The 16,901-nt window shown below is 62.4% G+C and overlaps 1 protein-coding gene and 1 long non-coding RNA gene across 3 annotated transcripts; both read left to right on the plus strand.

The window, feature by feature from the left end:
- Positions 1-1,593: 1,593 nt before the first annotated feature.
- On the plus strand, positions 1,594-16,379 carry MXD4 (MAX dimerization protein 4). Of its 2 annotated transcripts, XR_007725978.1 has the most exons (7): positions 1,594-1,961; positions 2,054-2,153; positions 5,809-5,838; positions 11,282-11,396; positions 12,584-12,746; positions 13,122-15,610; positions 15,691-16,379. XR_007725978.1 is itself a non-coding variant. In XM_050792323.1 (6 exons), exons 1-6 carry the CDS (start codon positions 1,730-1,732, stop codon positions 13,277-13,279), a joined length of 798 nt encoding a protein of 265 aa, XP_050648280.1. In that variant the 5' UTR covers positions 1,594-1,729; the 3' UTR covers positions 13,280-16,379. The 2 variants fall into 2 exon arrangements, 1 of the variants encoding a protein (XP_050648280.1); XM_050792323.1 differs by having other exon boundaries at positions 13,122-16,379.
- LOC126955588 (uncharacterized) lies at positions 8,443-9,389 on the plus strand. The gene is made up of 2 exons (XR_007725980.1): positions 8,443-8,773; positions 8,911-9,389. It is a non-coding gene; the product is annotated as an uncharacterized LOC126955588 (long non-coding RNA).
- Positions 16,380-16,901: the final 522 nt, after the last annotated feature.

Below are 16,901 nucleotides of genomic sequence, written 5' to 3' on the forward strand. Positions count from 1 at the left end.
GGGAACACATTATTCTGAAGCCCACGCCACAGGCTTACACCCAGCAGGACCAGCCAGGCCAGGATGCTCTGGCCTCTGCATTCCTATAGCCCTGGGTCGTCTGTGGCAGCACGAATCTCCATTCTGCTGAGATTTCTGTGAGACCCTAGCAAATCCCTGAGCCCCTAGTCCCATGTCCTGATCTGCAAGCCGGGCATGCAAAACCCAGGGAGATGATGCACACGAAGCTTTCACGCCGGTCCTGGTGCTGAGGTTTTACATTTTTTGTTGAGTTTCATTGGCAGCAGCAGCCCCTGTGCCCCACTGAGAACTTCTGGAGGGGTCCAGTCACCTTATGCCTCCACACTCTCTAGCATGCAGGGCCTGCCCTTGGCACATCCAGGCCATCAACCTCAAAAATCAGCAAGAAGGGTCGGGCGAGACGGCTCACGCCTGTAATCCCAGAACTTTGGGAGGCCGAGGCGGGCGGATCACGAGGTCAGGAGATCGCAACCATCCATGGTGAAACCGTCTCTTCCAAAAAAACAAAAATTAGCTGGGCGTGGTAGCATGCGCCTGTAGTCCCAGCTACTTTGGGAGGCTGAGGCAGGAGAATCGCTTGAACCCGGGAGGCCGAGGTTGCAGTGAACTGAGATCGCGCCACTGCACTCCAGCCTGGGCGACAGAGCCGTCTCAAAAATAAAATAAAATAAAAAATCAGCGAGAGGGTGGGGGGTGCCATGGCCAGCCTGGAGCTGCCAGTCCTGCCACCTCCTGGGCCAGCCTTAGGATCAGGGGTCACTAGGGAGACCCGCCAGCCGGGATTTGATGAAGAGTTCACTCTCATCGTCCCCACTTAGGGCAACCTCCCTCCCTACAAAGAGCGTCGTTGCCAGAGGCCAGCGCCTGCCTCTGGGACCGTCCCTGGCCCTCAGACTAGACACAGAGCACGCAGCCCCCGACTCTGGGGAGCCTCGCGACTCTGGGTGCACGTCTGTGTCCCTTCCCCAGACTTGGGCCCTCCCTCAGCTCCGGCGTCCACTGGGCCATCTGATTAGCCCGCCCGCTCTGGGCCTGTTTCCCCACTGACACTCTCAGAGGGGCCTGGCTCTTAGGCTCAGAGCGTCTGTGTCCCTCTCCCAAGTACGGGCCTTTCCCAGGGCCACTCTGCGCCCGGTGGGGAGGGGAGTCGTTCGCGGCCCCACGCGAGACCCGCGGGCAGAGCGCGAGACCTCGTACCCCGCGGAGCCACTGCTTTCGCCGCGCTCAGGCCCGGCTTGGCCCGGCGCACGCCCCAGAGCGCCCCGCTGCGCCCGCGTCGCCGAGACGCTCCTGCGTCCTAACGGGCCCCCACGCCGGCGGGCGGTCCCCGCGCGCTGCGCTTCCTCTCGGCAACGCGTCCGGCCGCGACACCCCCATTGGCCGCGCGCCCCGCCACCGGCCATTGGCTCGCAGTGCCTGTTTTACATAGGCCGCTCTGGCCAATCGGTGCGCGGTGCCTACTTAACATGCATGGTGGCCGCCAGTCAGCTAGCGCGGGGGCCGGGCCACCACGTGCTGTTGCTAAGCTCGGGCTTCTAAATTGTTACTAGCGCGGCCGGCCTATCCCAGCCCAGCTCCGCATCTGTCAACATTCTCGGCTCCGCCCGAGGCGCTCGACTCGCCCCCATTGGCCCCGGTCCGTCCCTGCGCCCGCCCCCGGAGCCCGAACACCGCCCCCCATTGGCTCTGCGGGCCGCCGCTCTCCCTTATGTGTCAATTTGAGGGCCTGAGGCGGAGGGTGGCGGCCGAGCGCCGGAGTCCGCGGAGTCTGGAAGTGCGGCGGCCGGGCGCGCGGGGCGGGCGGCGAGCGGAGCCGGCCGGAGCGGGCCGGGCAGCGGCCGCCGCCGTCCCGGGGGGGACAGGCGCGGGCGGGAGGATGGAGCTGAACTCCCTGCTGATCCTGCTGGAGGCGGCCGAGTACCTGGAGCGCAGGGATCGAGGTAGCGCTCGCGCCCCATTGTGCGCCCGCAGCGGTGGGCGGGCGGCGGGTCCGGGCCGGGCGGGGGCCGCTGACCGCGCCGTGTGTCCGCAGAGGCCGAGCACGGCTACGCCTCGGTGCTGCCCTTCGACGGCGACTTCACCAGGGAGAAAACAAAGGCGGCCAGCCTGGTGCGCAAGGCCCCGAACAACAGGTACCGCCCCCCACACCCGCCCCCGTCCGGCCCGGCCCGAACCCCCGCCCCCGCCCGGAGCGTGGTCCCTGGGCCTGGATTCCCGGCCCGCAGCCCTCAGCGCCGCCGCCGCGCGCCCCGGCGGCCAGCCTGGAGGAGGAGGCGCGCAGGCCGCGGCCGCAGCCCCGCCCGGCCGGCCCCGCCCTCGCGGTCGCCATCTTCCTGCGGCCGCGCCTCCCGGGCCGCTCGCGTAAACAGTGCCACGCGTACAGCGCCCGCCGCCGGGGTCCGCTCACGCGCCCGCTCCCCGCCCCCGAGTTGTTCTGGACTTTTCCAGGCGGTAGAAAAGTTGTCAGCGGGCGCTGGCTGGTGCCCGGTCGGTCTGGGGAAACAGCCTCAGCCAGGGTCCCCAGGGTCTGCCGGCCCTAACCCTTTTTTTCCGCGGGTGGGTGGGCGGCCTCCTTTCGACTGACTCTTGAGAGCCGAACTGTGCTGCTCGGCGACCTCCCCGATCTCCCAGGAGCCTGGACAGAGAAGGCGAGTGGAGGCGCTGTCCTGGGCCACCACTCCTCCCAGGGTGCCCACCGCTCCTGCCCAGCCTCCTGACACAGCGAAACTCCAGCTACCAGTGTGGGGGTCGTCGTCTTTAAGACGGAGGCCTTTTAAGGGGGCGGGAGGAGGGGCAGGCTGCACGTCAAGGGCCCCATGAAGTCATTACTCCTGGTGCCAGCTGCGCACTCCATACCTTGGCCTCGTGTTCAGGCAGCAGAAGGCCTGAAGCTGGGATGCGTACAGGTCCCCCGCGTGGGAAGTGGGGATCCTGGGCCGGGGCTTCCCAGGGATTTCCATCCTCCTGGCTACTGTGAGGACCGCGGCACACCTGGCCCTGTCTGGACCCACCTTGGCCCAACCCTTCTGTGTGAGCAGGCTGGGAGCTGAGTTTGTAGGGGGCTTCAGAGCCCCAAGGCATGGCTCATTCCTGTGGCCTGCCTGTTCTGGGGAAGCAGAAAAGCTGGCGCAGGGACCCATCTCTGTGGTGTCCTGAGCCAGGCGAGGAATTGGTTGAGTTCCCTGCTGCCCTGGCTGGGACCTGTCTCTGAGTCCCAGCCCCTGGTCCCTTATTGGGGACAGTTTGGGGAAGGACAGGAGTGTGACGAGGGTACCATTGCCTCAGGCCTCCTCAGTGAGCAAGCCCGGCCCCTGCTGCTGCTTCTCACCAAACCAAGTCCCTGACCGGTGGAGAACTCCGGGGCGTGAGCTGGGGCTCCCCCAGCGTGGAGTACCCAAAGCTGACAGCCAGCGTCCTGGTCAAGGCTGCCGGAACACTGCCTCTATGCTGAGCGTTTCACACACGCAGCCGGTTCATCTTCACCGCAGGCTCAGAGAGGCGATGTGATTTTTATCTCTCTTTATGGCCAAGGAAACTGAGGCCTGCCACTCACCCACCTCTGATGACACCTGTTCTGAGTTGGGTCCTGGCTGACCACATTCTGCTGGGACAGAGACCATGGGGGCACTGGTGAGGGAGGCAGAGGGCTCCCTAACTCTGGTGCGTCTCCCCTTGGCTCCTCTGGGCCGAGCCCCGCTCCCCTGGGGCTTGAGGCAACCCAGGGCTGGCGGCTTGGCCCCTTCCTTGATGGGCAGCGCTGCCCTGGAGGCTTTCCTCAGCCAGCCCAGACAAGTAGCTGGGCAGAGCAGGGGGCCAGAGGGTCTCTGAGCCCCTAACTTGTCTCCACCTGTGAGGCTTCCATGCTCTGCCAGGGTGAGGGAGGGGACATGGCACAGTGGGGCTGGGGCAACAGGTAGGGAGTGGGGCCAGAGGACAGTGTCAGGGTTGAGGGAGGCGGCAGGGGACTGGGGCCAGCCTGCAGGGGGGTCCATTCTATGGGAAGTGTGCTTGTCTCCTGGGGTCACGGGAGTGCTGAGAATGCACTTGTCCCAGCCTCAGCGGGGATGGGTCCCACCTCTCCTGAGGGATAGAGTGCTCCCGGGACCCATGTGGCAAACATCCCCCTCGATGGGCCCCAAGGGTCTCTGGGCCCAGGAGGAGCTGCTGGAGGAATGCCCCCTGCCTCCAGGGTGGGGTCCAGTGCCACGCCACCCTTCAAGGGGTAGGCAGGTAGGCTTTTACGTTGAAGGGCACCTGCTGACTCTGACCTTCCTTTTGAGCCAGCAGACTACAGACCCATGTGGCCAGGCTGCGGTTTGGGCTGAGGACAGAGAGCGCAGCTCATTCCTGTGGCCCGCCTGTTCTGGGGAGGCAGAAAGGCTGGCACAGGGGCCCATCTCTGTGAGGCCAGTGAGGAGCATATGGCCGTGGCCTCTGCTCGCTCTGGCCGGCCCTGGCTGGCCCTGGCAGTGATTCTTGAGGCTCCTTGTCCAGCCCGTGTGACCACCAGGCTCTCCAGGATCCTGAGACCTGGGTCTGGAGGCTCTGCTGAGGCTACACAGGGGGGCCTAGAGCCTGTCGGTGCAGCAGGTGGGAGGGGCAGGCCCTTGGCCTGAGTGGTTGGGACGGGAGACGCCAGATCCCACGTTCCTGAAGCAGGCAGTGGTCAGCAGAAACTTCAGGAAGGAGCCAGGACCTGAGGGCAGGGAGAGGCCTCAGGGCTGGGTCTGGAGGTGCCCCGAGGTGGTCTGAACTCTGCCCACCTGTGCAGCAGCATCCTGGGAGGCCCGGGAGCCCTGGCTGGCCTGCGGGGTCCTGCCTGGACTGGGAAGGTGGCCTGGAGCTGGGAGCGAGGTCCCCCTGCCTTGTTGTCCTCCAGGGCAGATGCTGTGGCACCTGCTGTGGTGCTCGGAGTTGTGTGCCCGTGTCTGAATGGGCAAGACAGGTGAGCAGCAGGTGAGGCCACTGTCCCCAGAGAGGCTGAGCCTGGGCCTCCAGGGCGGCCCATCCTGCTAGCACGAAGTTCCCCTGAGGGAACTGTGCCCACTGGCCTGGGAAGCATCCACATCTCAGAAGCCCCCTCATGGGCTGACCTGGCTGACACGCTGTGTCCCTGGTCCCCATTGGTAAGGTGGGCTGTGGTCACGCAGGTGTGTGAGCCCAACAGAGTGGTGGTGTCAGGACAGGACCACCCGTGTCCTGAGGGCCAGGTCTCTGGGCTCCATCTCCACCTGCTGTTTGTCCCATGTACTAGGCTGCTTTGGCTCCAAGGACACAGCTGGCCTCAGGGATTGGGGAGCAGGGAAGGCAGGTAGTTAGTAGAGGTCAGCGCCAGGACCTGCTGCTGCTCCCTGGGCCTCCCCCACCCCTCTGGAAGGAGGCCTGGGTCCTCCTGTCAGCCAGATTCCCCACAGGCCTTGCTAGGTGGGCTTGTGGCCCTGGGCGCCCTGGACCTGCCTGCATCTCTGGGCCTCCCTGTGAGCAAACCCGGCCCCTGTTGCTGCTTCTCACCAAACCAGGTCCCTGACCCATGGAGAACTCCAGGGCGTGAGCTGGGTCTCCCCCAGCATGGAGTACCCAAAGCTGACAACCAGTGTCCACCCTCAGCATGTGGTTCCCCCAACCCTGGGTGGACAGCTGTCCCAGCCCTCACTGTTCTGGGCCATTCCGGAACCCAGACACAGCCAGCCACTGTCTGCAGGTCCTGGCCCCTGAGGAGGGCGCTGTTCTCTGTGCCCTGGTGGTCACGCAGCAGAGTGAGCTCTGTCTTTCTGTCTCCCTAAACAGGTCTTCACACAACGAGCTAGAAAAGCACAGGTAAGTGATCCCCCAGCCCCCAACATGAGCCCAGCACCTGGCCCACCCTTCTACTGAGGGTATGTGGTGCGCTGAGCCTGCCCTTGTCCCGGGCATGGTCAAGTGTGCTGCTAGGGTGTGTCCTTGTCTTGGGAAGGGTCAAGCTTGGAGGAGGAGGCTGAGATCTGTTTCAGGCACTCTGTGCTAGAGGCAGGAGATGGCGGGGGGCCCAGGCCCTGCTTTCCGGAGCTCATCCAAGTGGGAGCCAGAGACCCCTTGTGCTATGTGACAGTCAGGGCCCTTAGCTTTCAGAACAGTGGTCTCCAATCAGGAGGGTTCGGCTCTCTGCCCTGTGCGTTCTGGGGTCTGCCTTCCAAGAGCCGTGCTACAGGCTTGTCTGAGGGGCAGATGGAGAGCAGCCAGTCCCTGGCCGTGTGGGAAGCTCTGGCCCAGGGCAGGATTCAGGCGAGCCCTCGGGTAAAGCTGCGGGGTGTTCATTCCCCCTGGTGACAGCCGGAGGCAGCTAGGGCTGCAGGCCCAGCTCTGCTGGTGGTGATGAGGTGCAGGTGAGCTCAGTGGCCTAGGGGCTGGCAGTGGGAGCCCTGGGTGAATGCAGAGGCAGCCCTAGAGGCAGGAGCCCCCATGCTAGGACAAGGAAGGTTCCCCTGAAGGATGCTGGGCCATCGCTCCCTCCTGACTTGTGATCCCATCTGTGAAATGGGTCAGCTCTTCCCTTCCTGGTGGGGCAGGTCTGCGTGCTGGTTGAGCCCCCCCACAGTCCCCTCTAGAAAGATTTGGTGCTCAGCCAGGTCTCCGCCTCCCCCCCATGTCTACCCCCACAGCAGCGCCAACTTCCGTTCCCCTGGGATTCGGGCTGCTGGCTGGGGCGGGCAGCTGGGCAGGGACAGAACGCAGTGTTCTCTGAGGAACTGCACTTCCTGGACAGGTCATGTGTGTTTGGGGGGTTCCCTAGAGGCCACAGAGGTGGGGGCAGGTACAGGGCCCAAGAGAACCAGGCAGGCCTGGAGTTGTTTCCAGGCCTAAGGAGACCAGCCTAGCCTTGACCAGGACCCAGGAGCTGGGGCAGACATGTGGGGGTGTTCAAGGAAGGCTTCCTGGAGGCAGTCCCTGGGAGGACAGCCTCCTAATGGGGACAGACTGAGGGACAATGACATTGGGGGAGGATGGGTGGCAAGGATGTGGCAGCTGTTGGGGAGGACAGGGGACCCCTGCAGCTGCCCTTTGACCTGGCTTTGCCCTCTGCTCTCTCTTTCCAGAGGCTGCATTTAGCCAGGGCCTCATGGAGCCTTCTTGAGACACAGAGGAGGGATGGGTGGGCAGCCAGGGTGTCTGTGGACTCCTCCACCCCAGTGCAGGGGGTTTCTGTCTCTGGCTGGCCAAGAGGCCGATGTGGACAGCCCCAAGCACTCACAGGCCTGGGGCCCTGGATCACAGCCTACCTGATGCCAGCTGCTCTTGGCTGCAGGAAGGGCTGCGTGCTGTCTTGAGGAAGGAAGGAAGCCCCTGGCTGGGCCACCTAGCCATCCCCGGGAGGCAGGCCCTGGACATTGCTTTGCCCGGAGGTGTTCCCTTATTGGGGACTGGGCAGGGCTTGTGGGACTTCCCCTTGTGGGTGCTCTGAGCCAAGCCTGCCCAGCCCTGCTCCTCCTCGCTTTGTAGAGAGGCAGCTTCAGCAGGTCTGAGGCCGGTGCATTGTTGCCGACCCCAGGGTCCTGGGGACTGTGGAGGCCTCACCTTCTTGGCTGCTGACCTCACTGGCCCTACTCCAGGCTATGGTCTTAGTGTGTTTTGGGGGAAGGTCCCAGCCTTCTTTCCTGGCCCTTGACAGCCCCTGGATGGCAGAGCCCATTCCAAAGGCCAGTCCAGAGTCCTCAGCTGAGTCCCTGCCCCACATTGCCCCAAGCACGTCCAGGTTTTGGGAGGTCCCCAGGAGCCCCCTGCAGCCCAGCCTCATGTGCTGATGCAGCCTCACACGGCCTTCACGTACCTTGGGAAGTTCTGTTGGCAACATCCACGCTTGCTCCTGGGCCGCCCCTAGCTCCCCGTCAGCCACAGCCAGGTTCTCTGGTTGGCTGGGACGCTGGCGTGGAGCCATGCCCTCTCGGTGCCCCGGGTCCCCCTCTGGGCTTGGGGTTTTTGGGGGAGCTGGAATGTGCTGCGTCAGAGGTGGGGCTGCTGTGGATACCAGCCCAGCGCGCTAGTCCTGCAGGCGGGTTCTGCCTCCTGAATCCACACAGGGTTCCTTCAGGAAGTGGGGGTTTTAAAAGCCCTTTGAATGCCCAGGGACAGCCGTGGGGTGCTGGCAGGGGGCCCAGGGCGCTGCAGCGGCTTCAGGAGGGGAGGGCTCAGTGGGAGCCCAGTGCATCCCTGGGCCAAGGGGCTTCCTGGCTCAGAGGGGTTGGTGGGGATCTTCCTGGGGTCCCACAACCAGCCGCTGGTAGAGTTGGCTCCAGGCCACTGCCACTGCTCAGGGCAGGAATTTCTGTGGCCTCCAGCCCTGGTGCCTGCCCTCCTGGGCCAGGTGGACCTGTTACTGGCCCGGACAGTGCGTGTATGTGGTCAGATGGCTTCTGTTTGTCTCTCGAGAAAGGTGTTCCGTGATTTCTAAAGCGGTCTGTTCATGGACCTCCCCTGCACCCCACCCCAGAGACTGCATCCCAGGCACTCGGAGGCTGAGCCACATCCTCCTCTGCTCCCCGCGGGCACTAACATTGCTGATGAGACTTGGATAAGCGGGGGACCTTGTTCTCCATTTCCTCACTTGATCTTTCACCTGATACCACGTACGTAAGTCCTGTCCACCTGCGTCAGGGCACACTCCTCCACCTGCTCATCCCCGATGACTGCACAGGACACTTGGCTGTGCCACCAGCGTTCTTAGTGATGACCCTCTGGTTAACACAGGGACTTCCGGACGGTCCTGCAATGTGCCTTGGTGAGCACAGACCTTTGCGGATCTGGGGGGATAGTTTTGTAGGACCAAGGCCCTAAAAGTAGAGATGCTGGATGGCGGTCAGTGATAACTGTGCCGATGGCCCTTCAGACCTGTGTCCCCTTTTGCTCTCCCACCAGCAAACCATCAACGACCCCTCGAGTTGGCTGGCGCAGGAGCCATCCCTTCTCACGTCAGCCCGTCGGAGGGTGCAAGTCGTACCTCCTTGTTTGCGTGTGCATTTCCTGGCTCTGGTGAGATGGAGCCGGGCGTTAGGTTAGGTTGGCCCTCGTGTCCTGCAGCCTGTTTGTGTCCTCCGCCCGTTGTGACGTCGAGGCATTCTGCTTTTAATTTTTGATGTGTGTGAGCTCAAAATACCACGAATACTAACCATTTGTCTTTTATATGTATTGCAAAGATTTTTCTACTTGTTACTTGTTTCTTAGCTGTGTTTTTCTTTCTTGTGCAAACGTGTCTTTCTCTGATTGTCACAGCAGTGTGTGTGTGTGTGTGTGTATGTGTGTGTGTGTGTTTTTAGCATAGAAAACCTGGAAAATACAGAAAAGTACAAAGCTAAAGAAATAAAATTGCCAGGCGCATCGCCTGGAGACGCACGCTCCCTGTGCCTCGTTTTGTTCTGTCGTCTCTCGTGTGCGTCTGCTCTTTTATTTTTTAAACAAAATTAGGTCACTTGTCACCTATGTGGTTCCGTATTCTAATTTTTTCACTTAACATTCAAGATGTGCATGTGTAACACACTAAAATGGTAATGAGGTTGTTTTGGGGTGGTGGAGTTTGGGGGTACTTTTAATTTTTTTTCCTTTTAAAGTTGATTTGCATTTTAAATTGTTCTGCAGAGGTCATGTAGTGCTGATGTAATTACACGGTGGGTTGGAAAGCCATTTGCTAGAGTGGACCAGGGAAGGAGGCCCCTGGCAACGCCCCCACTTGCAAACCTAGTCCCAGTGGTGGCTACAGTACGTTGGCAGCGTGCCTCGGGAAAGGCCCCTCCTTGAGCAGAGAGCACCCTTCGGCCTCTTGGCTGCGTGGTTCCTGGGTTGGGGGTGGCAGGGCGCTCGCTCCCATTGGAGGTGGGGAGGCTGAGCTTCCAGGAACTGGGGTCGTCATGTAGTGGCAGCCTGGGACCCCTTTCCCTGCACCTGTGCACGGGAGGCAGCGTGGGAGATGCTGAGGATGTTGGCCCCATTCAGGCCACCTCCAGGCAGACCTCCCGACTGGTGCAGCTGTTAACCGCTGCACCCAGCAGCCCCCTCCTTCTTCAGTCTCCTCCTCTGTCCAAAGGAAATGGCTGCCCCTGCACACATTACTCTTGGGGGGACAAGATTTGCTGGGCTTGGGAACGGCAGGAGCAGACATGCCAGGGCTGGGGTGCTCAGTGTTGGCGCCATGTGGGGAAAGTCACGTGTGTAGGCATCAGCTGTGGCAGGGCAGTTGGGCAGCAGGTTTTCAAAAGATTCGAAAAGTATTCCTACCCCTTGACCTGGTCATTCCACTCGTAAGGATTTACCCAAAGCAAAGTGTCCTATATTTGGAAGCAGACTCTGCGGCCTGCACGGGATGGGTGAGTCTGTGGTTGAACATGGCAGTGACAAAACCTCCCGGTGCCCTGCACTGCCAGGCAGGTGCACGTGGGCGTGGCCAGGGTCCCGGGCCTCTGGGTGAGCTGGACTCCCCGCACCCCGTGAGCTCCACCATCCTCCCCCGCAGACAAGCAGGCCAGCCGGGAAGGCGGTGTTTCCGCAGGGGCAGGCCTAGGATGAAGCCAGGGCCCCTCTCCCGAGGTGCCCGATGAATGTGTCCTGGAGGATTATAGGGTGTGAGCAAGTGCCCTTGAGTGTGAACAGACAAGCAAGCGCCACTGGGTGTCATGGCTCCAGTTGTGTGAAAAGTGGATTCATCTGTGGATACAGGGACAGACTCTGGAATGAGGCGGTTTCCAAGGGGATATGAAACTTGGGTTGGAAGGGCCTGGTCCCTGGCCCTCCCTTGACCTAGGCTGATCATGTTTCCATGGTCACAAAAGTGACAGCACGTTGTGCACGATGAGGTGGAGAGACACAAATCTTGTCTGGGTCTCTCCAGATCTCTGGGTGCAACCTGAACAGCACCCTCGCCTTACCCCACCCTGCCCTGCATGAGGACTCCAGGGCAGGGATGGGGGATGGGGGATGGGGGATGGCAGGGCGGCGAGCTGGGGCTCCTGGGCAGTGCCTGGTGGTGACGCACTGAGGCTCTGCAGGCCGTGGTGAGCTGGGCGCTTCTGCCGGTTGTCTGGGGGCTGTGGGTGTTGGGCTGCTCCTGGGGGCGGGGGGAGTTCCCAGCCAGGCCAGGAGGGGATCCTCAGAGAGGGACCCTCAGCACATCTGCAGCAGTGGACGGTGAGGATGGGTCTGTGTAGGGCCCTGCGAACTGCCTCCCGCCCTCCCCCAGACCTCTCACCCCATGGGCTTGGCCACCCCAGCCTGATGGTTCTGTCTCTGGCTCTTTCAGACGAGCCAAACTCAGGCTGTACTTGGAGCAGCTCAAGCAGCTGGTGCCCCTGGGCCCCGACAGCACCCGCCACACCACGCTGAGCCTCCTGAAGCGGGCCAAGGTGCACATCAAGGTGAGTGGGCCTTGCACTCCGCCCTGCCCTGTCCGGCTGCCTCGGTGTCCCTGCATGCCCTGGGGGTGTGCTCACAGGGGACCCTGGGTGGCCCTTGGATCAGAGGGCCTGAAGGTGGGTGGGGAGCCATCTGGCGGGTGTGTGTCGGGGGCCTGGTGGTTTTTGCCAGGGTGGAGGAGCAGCAACAGAAGCTGCCAAGGGGTCGAGGCAGTTCCGTGGCTTGTGCTGCATTTGTTGGGTGCTGATGGCATAAGAAGCCACAGTGCAGCATAGGCTGGGATGGAGAGGAGGAGTTCGGGGGACAGATTGCTCTCTGGGGCCCTGGGCTGTGAAGAGGCAGCTGCTGGAAGGAGAGAGTGGGCCAGGAAGGAGAGAAGAGGCCAGGAGGGGCAGGTGTTTCTGGGTGCCATCAGAAGGCAGACTAAAAGTAGGCAGCCTGGCGGGGGGGGCCAGGGTGGAGGTTGGGGCATTGGGGGCTGGCAGTAGGTCAGGGCTGAGGGAGACATTCCCTGGGGCAGCCCCCGAAGGACTTTTGACAGCCCTGTTGGTTTGGGGGACTTGTGACATTTGGGCCAACCAGGGCAAGTCTCCATCTGCTTTGAGGGCCTCTGCCTGCATAGGCATGGCCATCTCCAGGCTGGGGTGGCAGGAGCTTTGAGATGGGCACAACGAGAGCCCTGGGGGCCCTCACAGAGCAAGCAGCGTCTCAGTGGGGCCCACGGGAAGGTTTAGAGATGGCAGGGCGCAGGTGTTGCAGAGATAGGCATGGTACAAGCCACAGCCCCGCGGGGGCAGGCAGGGCTGGGAGTGTGTGAGGAGACCCGCTGGAAGCAGGACTGTCCTGGAGAAGGTGCCAGCCAAAGATTGGGTAGCGCTGACCCAGGGTGTCATGGCCACACATGGCTCAGCTTGACCAAGGCTGCCTGGTGGCTGCGGGTATTAGAGCTGGGCCGTAGATGGAAACCACAGGGCTGGGAGGTGGCATCTGACTGTGACCGCCTGGCTGGGACAGGGAGGGATCCACCTCAGGCTGTGGGGCCGGTAGAGACTGGGCACCCTGTGGCCCATAGCCTGGCTAGGTCTTGTCAAGGAGAGGGAACCTCTGGGCCTGGGTGACCCGGTTCCTGGCCAGGGGGAAGTGGGGAGTCCCCTTCCCGCTGTGAGCTCACAGTCCCCCTTGCCCGCAGAAACTGGAGGAGCAGGACCGCCGGGCACTGAGCATCAAGGAGCAGCTGCAGCAGGAGCATCGCTTCCTGAAGCGGCGCCTGGAGCAGCTGTCGGTGCAGAGTGTGGAGCGTGTGCGCACAGATAGCACAGGCTCCGCCGTCTCCACGGACGACTCAGAGCAAGGTGGGGCGTGGGGCAGCCTCACCTGGGCCTCTGGGCACTCAGTGGCACAGCTCCCTGGGTGGAGACAAGGCTCCTGGTGCTGGGGTTGGGGAGAACCCTCCCAGCTCCCTGCTGCACTGGGGTGTTTGTCACCATCTAAGTGCAGAAGGGACTGGACAGGGAGGGTGGGATGCAGAGGCCGCATGGCCTGCTGAGGACTGGTGCTTCTGAGGCTGGGTTCTTAGCCAGAGCCCTCCTGGCGTCTGCTGCCCCAGGGCCCAGACAGCGCGGTCTGCACTTCTGCTCCTCTGCCCAGAGCTTCTGCTTCCAGAAAAGGGAGAAATGGGCTGGCACCTTTAGAGTGGCCTGACCCCATCCCCGCTCTGTTCTCCCCAGAAGTGGACATAGAGGGCATGGAGTTTGGCCCTGGTGAGCTGGACAGTGTTGGCAGCAGCAGTGACGCGGACGACCACTACAGCCTGCAGAGTGGCAGCGGCGGCGACAGTGGCTTCGGGCCCCACTGCCGGCGGCTGGGCCGCCCCGCCCTCTCGTAGGCCCGTGCCCTCTGCTCCTTGGCCTGCCTGCTCGCCAGCCACGCGTGTCAGCCCTCCAGTTCTCCTTCAGTTGACGCCAGCCTCTCCACAGGCCCACTGCTGTGCCATTCTGGAAGCTCCAGCTGCCACCTGGGCTGCCTGGCACTGCCCGCTTGCCGGTCAGGGCCTGCCGAGCTGCCTGCCCCTCTCAGCTGGGCAGAGTCCCCTGCAAGGAGGCAGGGCCCAGCTTCCACGTCCGGAGCCCTGGTCAGCATAGCCGCCCACGGTCTGTTCTCAGATTCCTAATCATTCCAGAAGTATTAAATATCATTGCTGCAAACCTCGGCAGGTGCCGTGTGAGGGGCTTAATGACCACCACAGGGAGCTCAGACCCCAACCCTGGATCCCAGGAGAAAGGAGTGGACCGAGGAAGGAAGGAAGGCAAGGCTGTCTGTCCATCCGTCCGTCTGTCCACCTACCTGTCAGTCCACATAGGCTCCTGGCGTGGACAAGGGATCTGTGAAGGGCGGGACCTGGGTGAGCACCTGGGGCAGGTGGGTGGTCAAGGTCCTTCCCACGTCGCAGGTGTCAGAACCTAGGGCTGGGCTCTCGGGGCAGGCCAGGCCAGCCCAGCCCACACCGAGCTGGGCAGCGTCTGCTCTGGTAGGACTGTCAGACGCACACACGCACGCACCTAGGTACACGCACTCATGTACATGCTCACACACGCAGACACACCTGGGCACCCCAAGGTCACCTGTTCTGGGGATGATGGCCTTCAGGGTCATCTGGCAAACATCAGCCCCTGGGCTGTGCCTGGTTCCCCTCCAGCTCCCGCTCACCCACGCCCACCCATTGTGCCTGCCTGTCTGCATAGGAGAGGGGCATCTCTTCCTGGCTAGGGCTGGGGTGAGCTGGAGGCTGGTAAAAGTTGCAGCCACTGGGTCCTCGGGGGCTTACTCATCTCCCTTTTTTAAACAAAAAGCAAAAAAGTAAAATGCTGCACTGCCCAGCAGCCCAGTGAGGGCTCCGGGAGCCACCTTAGGAAAGGGCTCTTCACCAGCTCTGCTGCGGCAGCCTCAGCAGGCAGAGAGGCTTCCCCCAAAAAAACAACCATGTTTTAAAAAAAGAAAGCCTAAAGACTCTCGGCCAAGGGACGTCCGTGTGTGCCGCCTCTGTTTCCCGTACCAGATTTTTGTACTCTATTTTCCTAGCCATTGTTGTGTCCTTGTTTGCTGAGGGGTGGGAGCCACCCAGCGTCTCAGGGACCTGTCCCTCTGTCATGTCGTCAAAGTGTGCCTTGTGTCTTGTGTCTGGCCTTGCCCTTCCCACCAGCATGTCCCTCGTGGCTCAGGGTGCCCCAGGCCTGCCCAGCTAGTGCTGTCTTCCCATCTCCTGTGGGCAGCCCCTCCCAGCAGCCAGGGCTTCCTGGGGGCGATGCAGCCAGGCCCCTGTGGGTGGCATGGAGGGACCTAGTGTTTGCCCTCCCCAGCAGCTGGCAGGGGCCTGCTTGCTCACTAGAGAGGTGGATTCTCACCTGTCACCTGACTCGAGCCCCCTGCTTCCTGGTCTAAGTGAGGGCTCCAGGTTTCAGACACTGGCAGCCAATGAAGACTGCTCACTGGGTGGTGCAGGCCTGGCACCAGGAGGCTTGCACCCTTCCTTCCTGACGTCCTCTGTCCTTGGGGCTGGCCCACAGCAGTGCCTGCCGTGCCTCTGGTGCATCTCTAGCCAATTTCCATATGATGGGGAAAATTTGTGTCTATTTCCAGTCATAGGCATAGATGTCCCAGGGTTGGGGGCCCTTTGTGGTGGAAGGGGGTCCCTGGAAACAACTCTGGTACAGAACCTGCCCTGCAGGCCATAGGGGGTGTGGTGCCTGGAGCTGAGGGGCATCCGAATGCATTGTGGGTGGTTGTGAGGAGGCCTGTCTGCATCTCCTTCCGGCCCCACGGGGGGCCAGGGGCACCCAGAAAGGAGCTTCCCCTGCCTGCCTGATTCTGTCCCCCCGAGGCTTCATTTCAAACACTGCGGCACCTCTGAGCAAGGCGGGCCGTGTGCAAAACCTTGCTTCCCCAGCCAGCACTCCAGGGCCCTGAGGTGGTCGTGTCCCTGCCCTCAATTCTTGAAGCACCAGCTCCCTGCCCCACCCTCCAGTGCCTGGGGCAGCCGGGGGGCTTCTGCTCTCATCTCTGACCAGCAGAATCCACCCAGTGACCAGTGGTGGCCCCTCAGCCGACCCTCCCAGCAGCTCAGCCTGTGGCTCTTGAGGCCGTGGTTCCCACGTGGACTGGGAGGCAGTCTCATAGCCACCCGGCATGCTGTTCAACTGCCCCTCCCTGCCACCAGCAGGTGGGTGAAGGGTGGCCCACTGGGTGGGGGCTGGTGCTAGGACTCACCATATGCTCAAACTTCCCACTGCTCCCTGCCAGGGGCCCAGGCTGCCATCACTGGAGGCTGCAGGGACCAAGAGGCCATCACCGTGTCTAGAGAGAGCAGACAGGAGCAGAACAGCGCCGGGGGCTCCTGAGCCTCTGCGTGTGCCCTCCCAGCCCACACCGGTGCTCTCGGCCACTGAGCACCCAGACTCAGGCTTGGGTTCCCCAGACTTACTGGAAGGCAGCTCCCGCATACCAGGATAACCCCTGCAAACTACATAGCAGACCCCTGCCATCCTCGCAGAGAGGAAAATGTTGCAGCAAGGCTTTGCCTCTGCAGACCCCACCTTAGTGGCACAGTGCTTGGGCCTGTGTTCCCCGGGTGGTGGAGCCCTGTACTGGTCTGTGGCCCTGGGGGCCCCACTCTGCTGTCTGCCCCAGCCCATGCCGTCTGCTGGGCAAGGCAGGCTCCCCCGTGCCCTGCCTCCCTCTGTCAGGGAACCTGGGACCCCTCTCCCCACTGCCTGCACAGAGGACCCTGACCCTGGGCCAGCAGTGTGGCCCCAGGTCCACGTTGGGCACTAGGGCAGGTTCCGTGCCAGAGTCAGGGGCCACACGAGGGCCTGGTGCCGGTGAGGGGGGTGTGCGCTAGAGGGGAAAGGGGCCCCCGCCCACCTGTCCACCGTGTGGGCCATGCTGTGTCCTTATGTCATTGTAATATAAATACAGATTTTTATATCTCACCCTGCTGGCTCCGGCTCTTTCTGTGATTGTCACTGTCACCATGTTTTGCGCCCTGCCCTCGGCCCCCAAGCAGAGAGCCTGACCCAGTGGCACCATACTGTGTGGCCTTTGGGCCGTGGCCCTCGTTGCCCTACCACAGCCTCTTTTCTGGGAGGCCTGACGGAGCACGTCACCCCCTGCTGCCAACCACACTGGGCCCGCCATCACAGCTGCCTCCCTGGATGCTCTGGCACCTGGAGCTGGGTGAAGGCGGGTTTGAGGCGGGTGCCCCTACAGGCCTGTTGGCCAACTGGATGCTCTTGTTGCTCTTGTCCCAGAGGCACTGGGACTTTGCCTCTGGCTCTTGTGCTGGGGCCCTGCTGGCCAAGGACAGCCGACCCCTTGGGGTGCTCCACGCCAGCCAGGAACCCTCTGCATAGAGGCTGCTAGCTCTCAGAGCTGCACTGTGAGAATTCTCCTGCACCTGTTCCCAGAACTACCTGGGTATGGCTTCTGCTTCCTGTCATGGGGACCTGCCGTGC

The sequence above is a fragment of the Macaca thibetana genome, chromosome 5 (genome assembly GCF_024542745.1).
Source record: "Macaca thibetana thibetana isolate TM-01 chromosome 5, ASM2454274v1, whole genome shotgun sequence".
Taxonomy (NCBI): Eukaryota; Metazoa; Chordata; class Mammalia; order Primates; family Cercopithecidae; genus Macaca; species Macaca thibetana.

What these genes read in the sequence shown, in the direction of transcription:
- MXD4 (XM_050792323.1), top strand. Translation starts at nt 1,730, where the DNA reads ATGTGTCAATTTGAGGGCCTGAGGCGGAGGGTGGCGGCCGAGCGCCGG. An exon ending in CCTGGAGCGCAGGGATCGAG is followed by an intron (nt 1,962 to 2,053) that starts GTAGCGCTCGCG and finishes GTGTGTCCGCAG; the next exon opens with AGGCCGAGCACGGCTACGCC. An exon ending in CGCAAGGCCCCGAACAACAG is followed by an intron (nt 2,154 to 5,808) that starts GTACCGCCCCCC and finishes CTCCCTAAACAG; the next exon opens with GTCTTCACACAACGAGCTAG.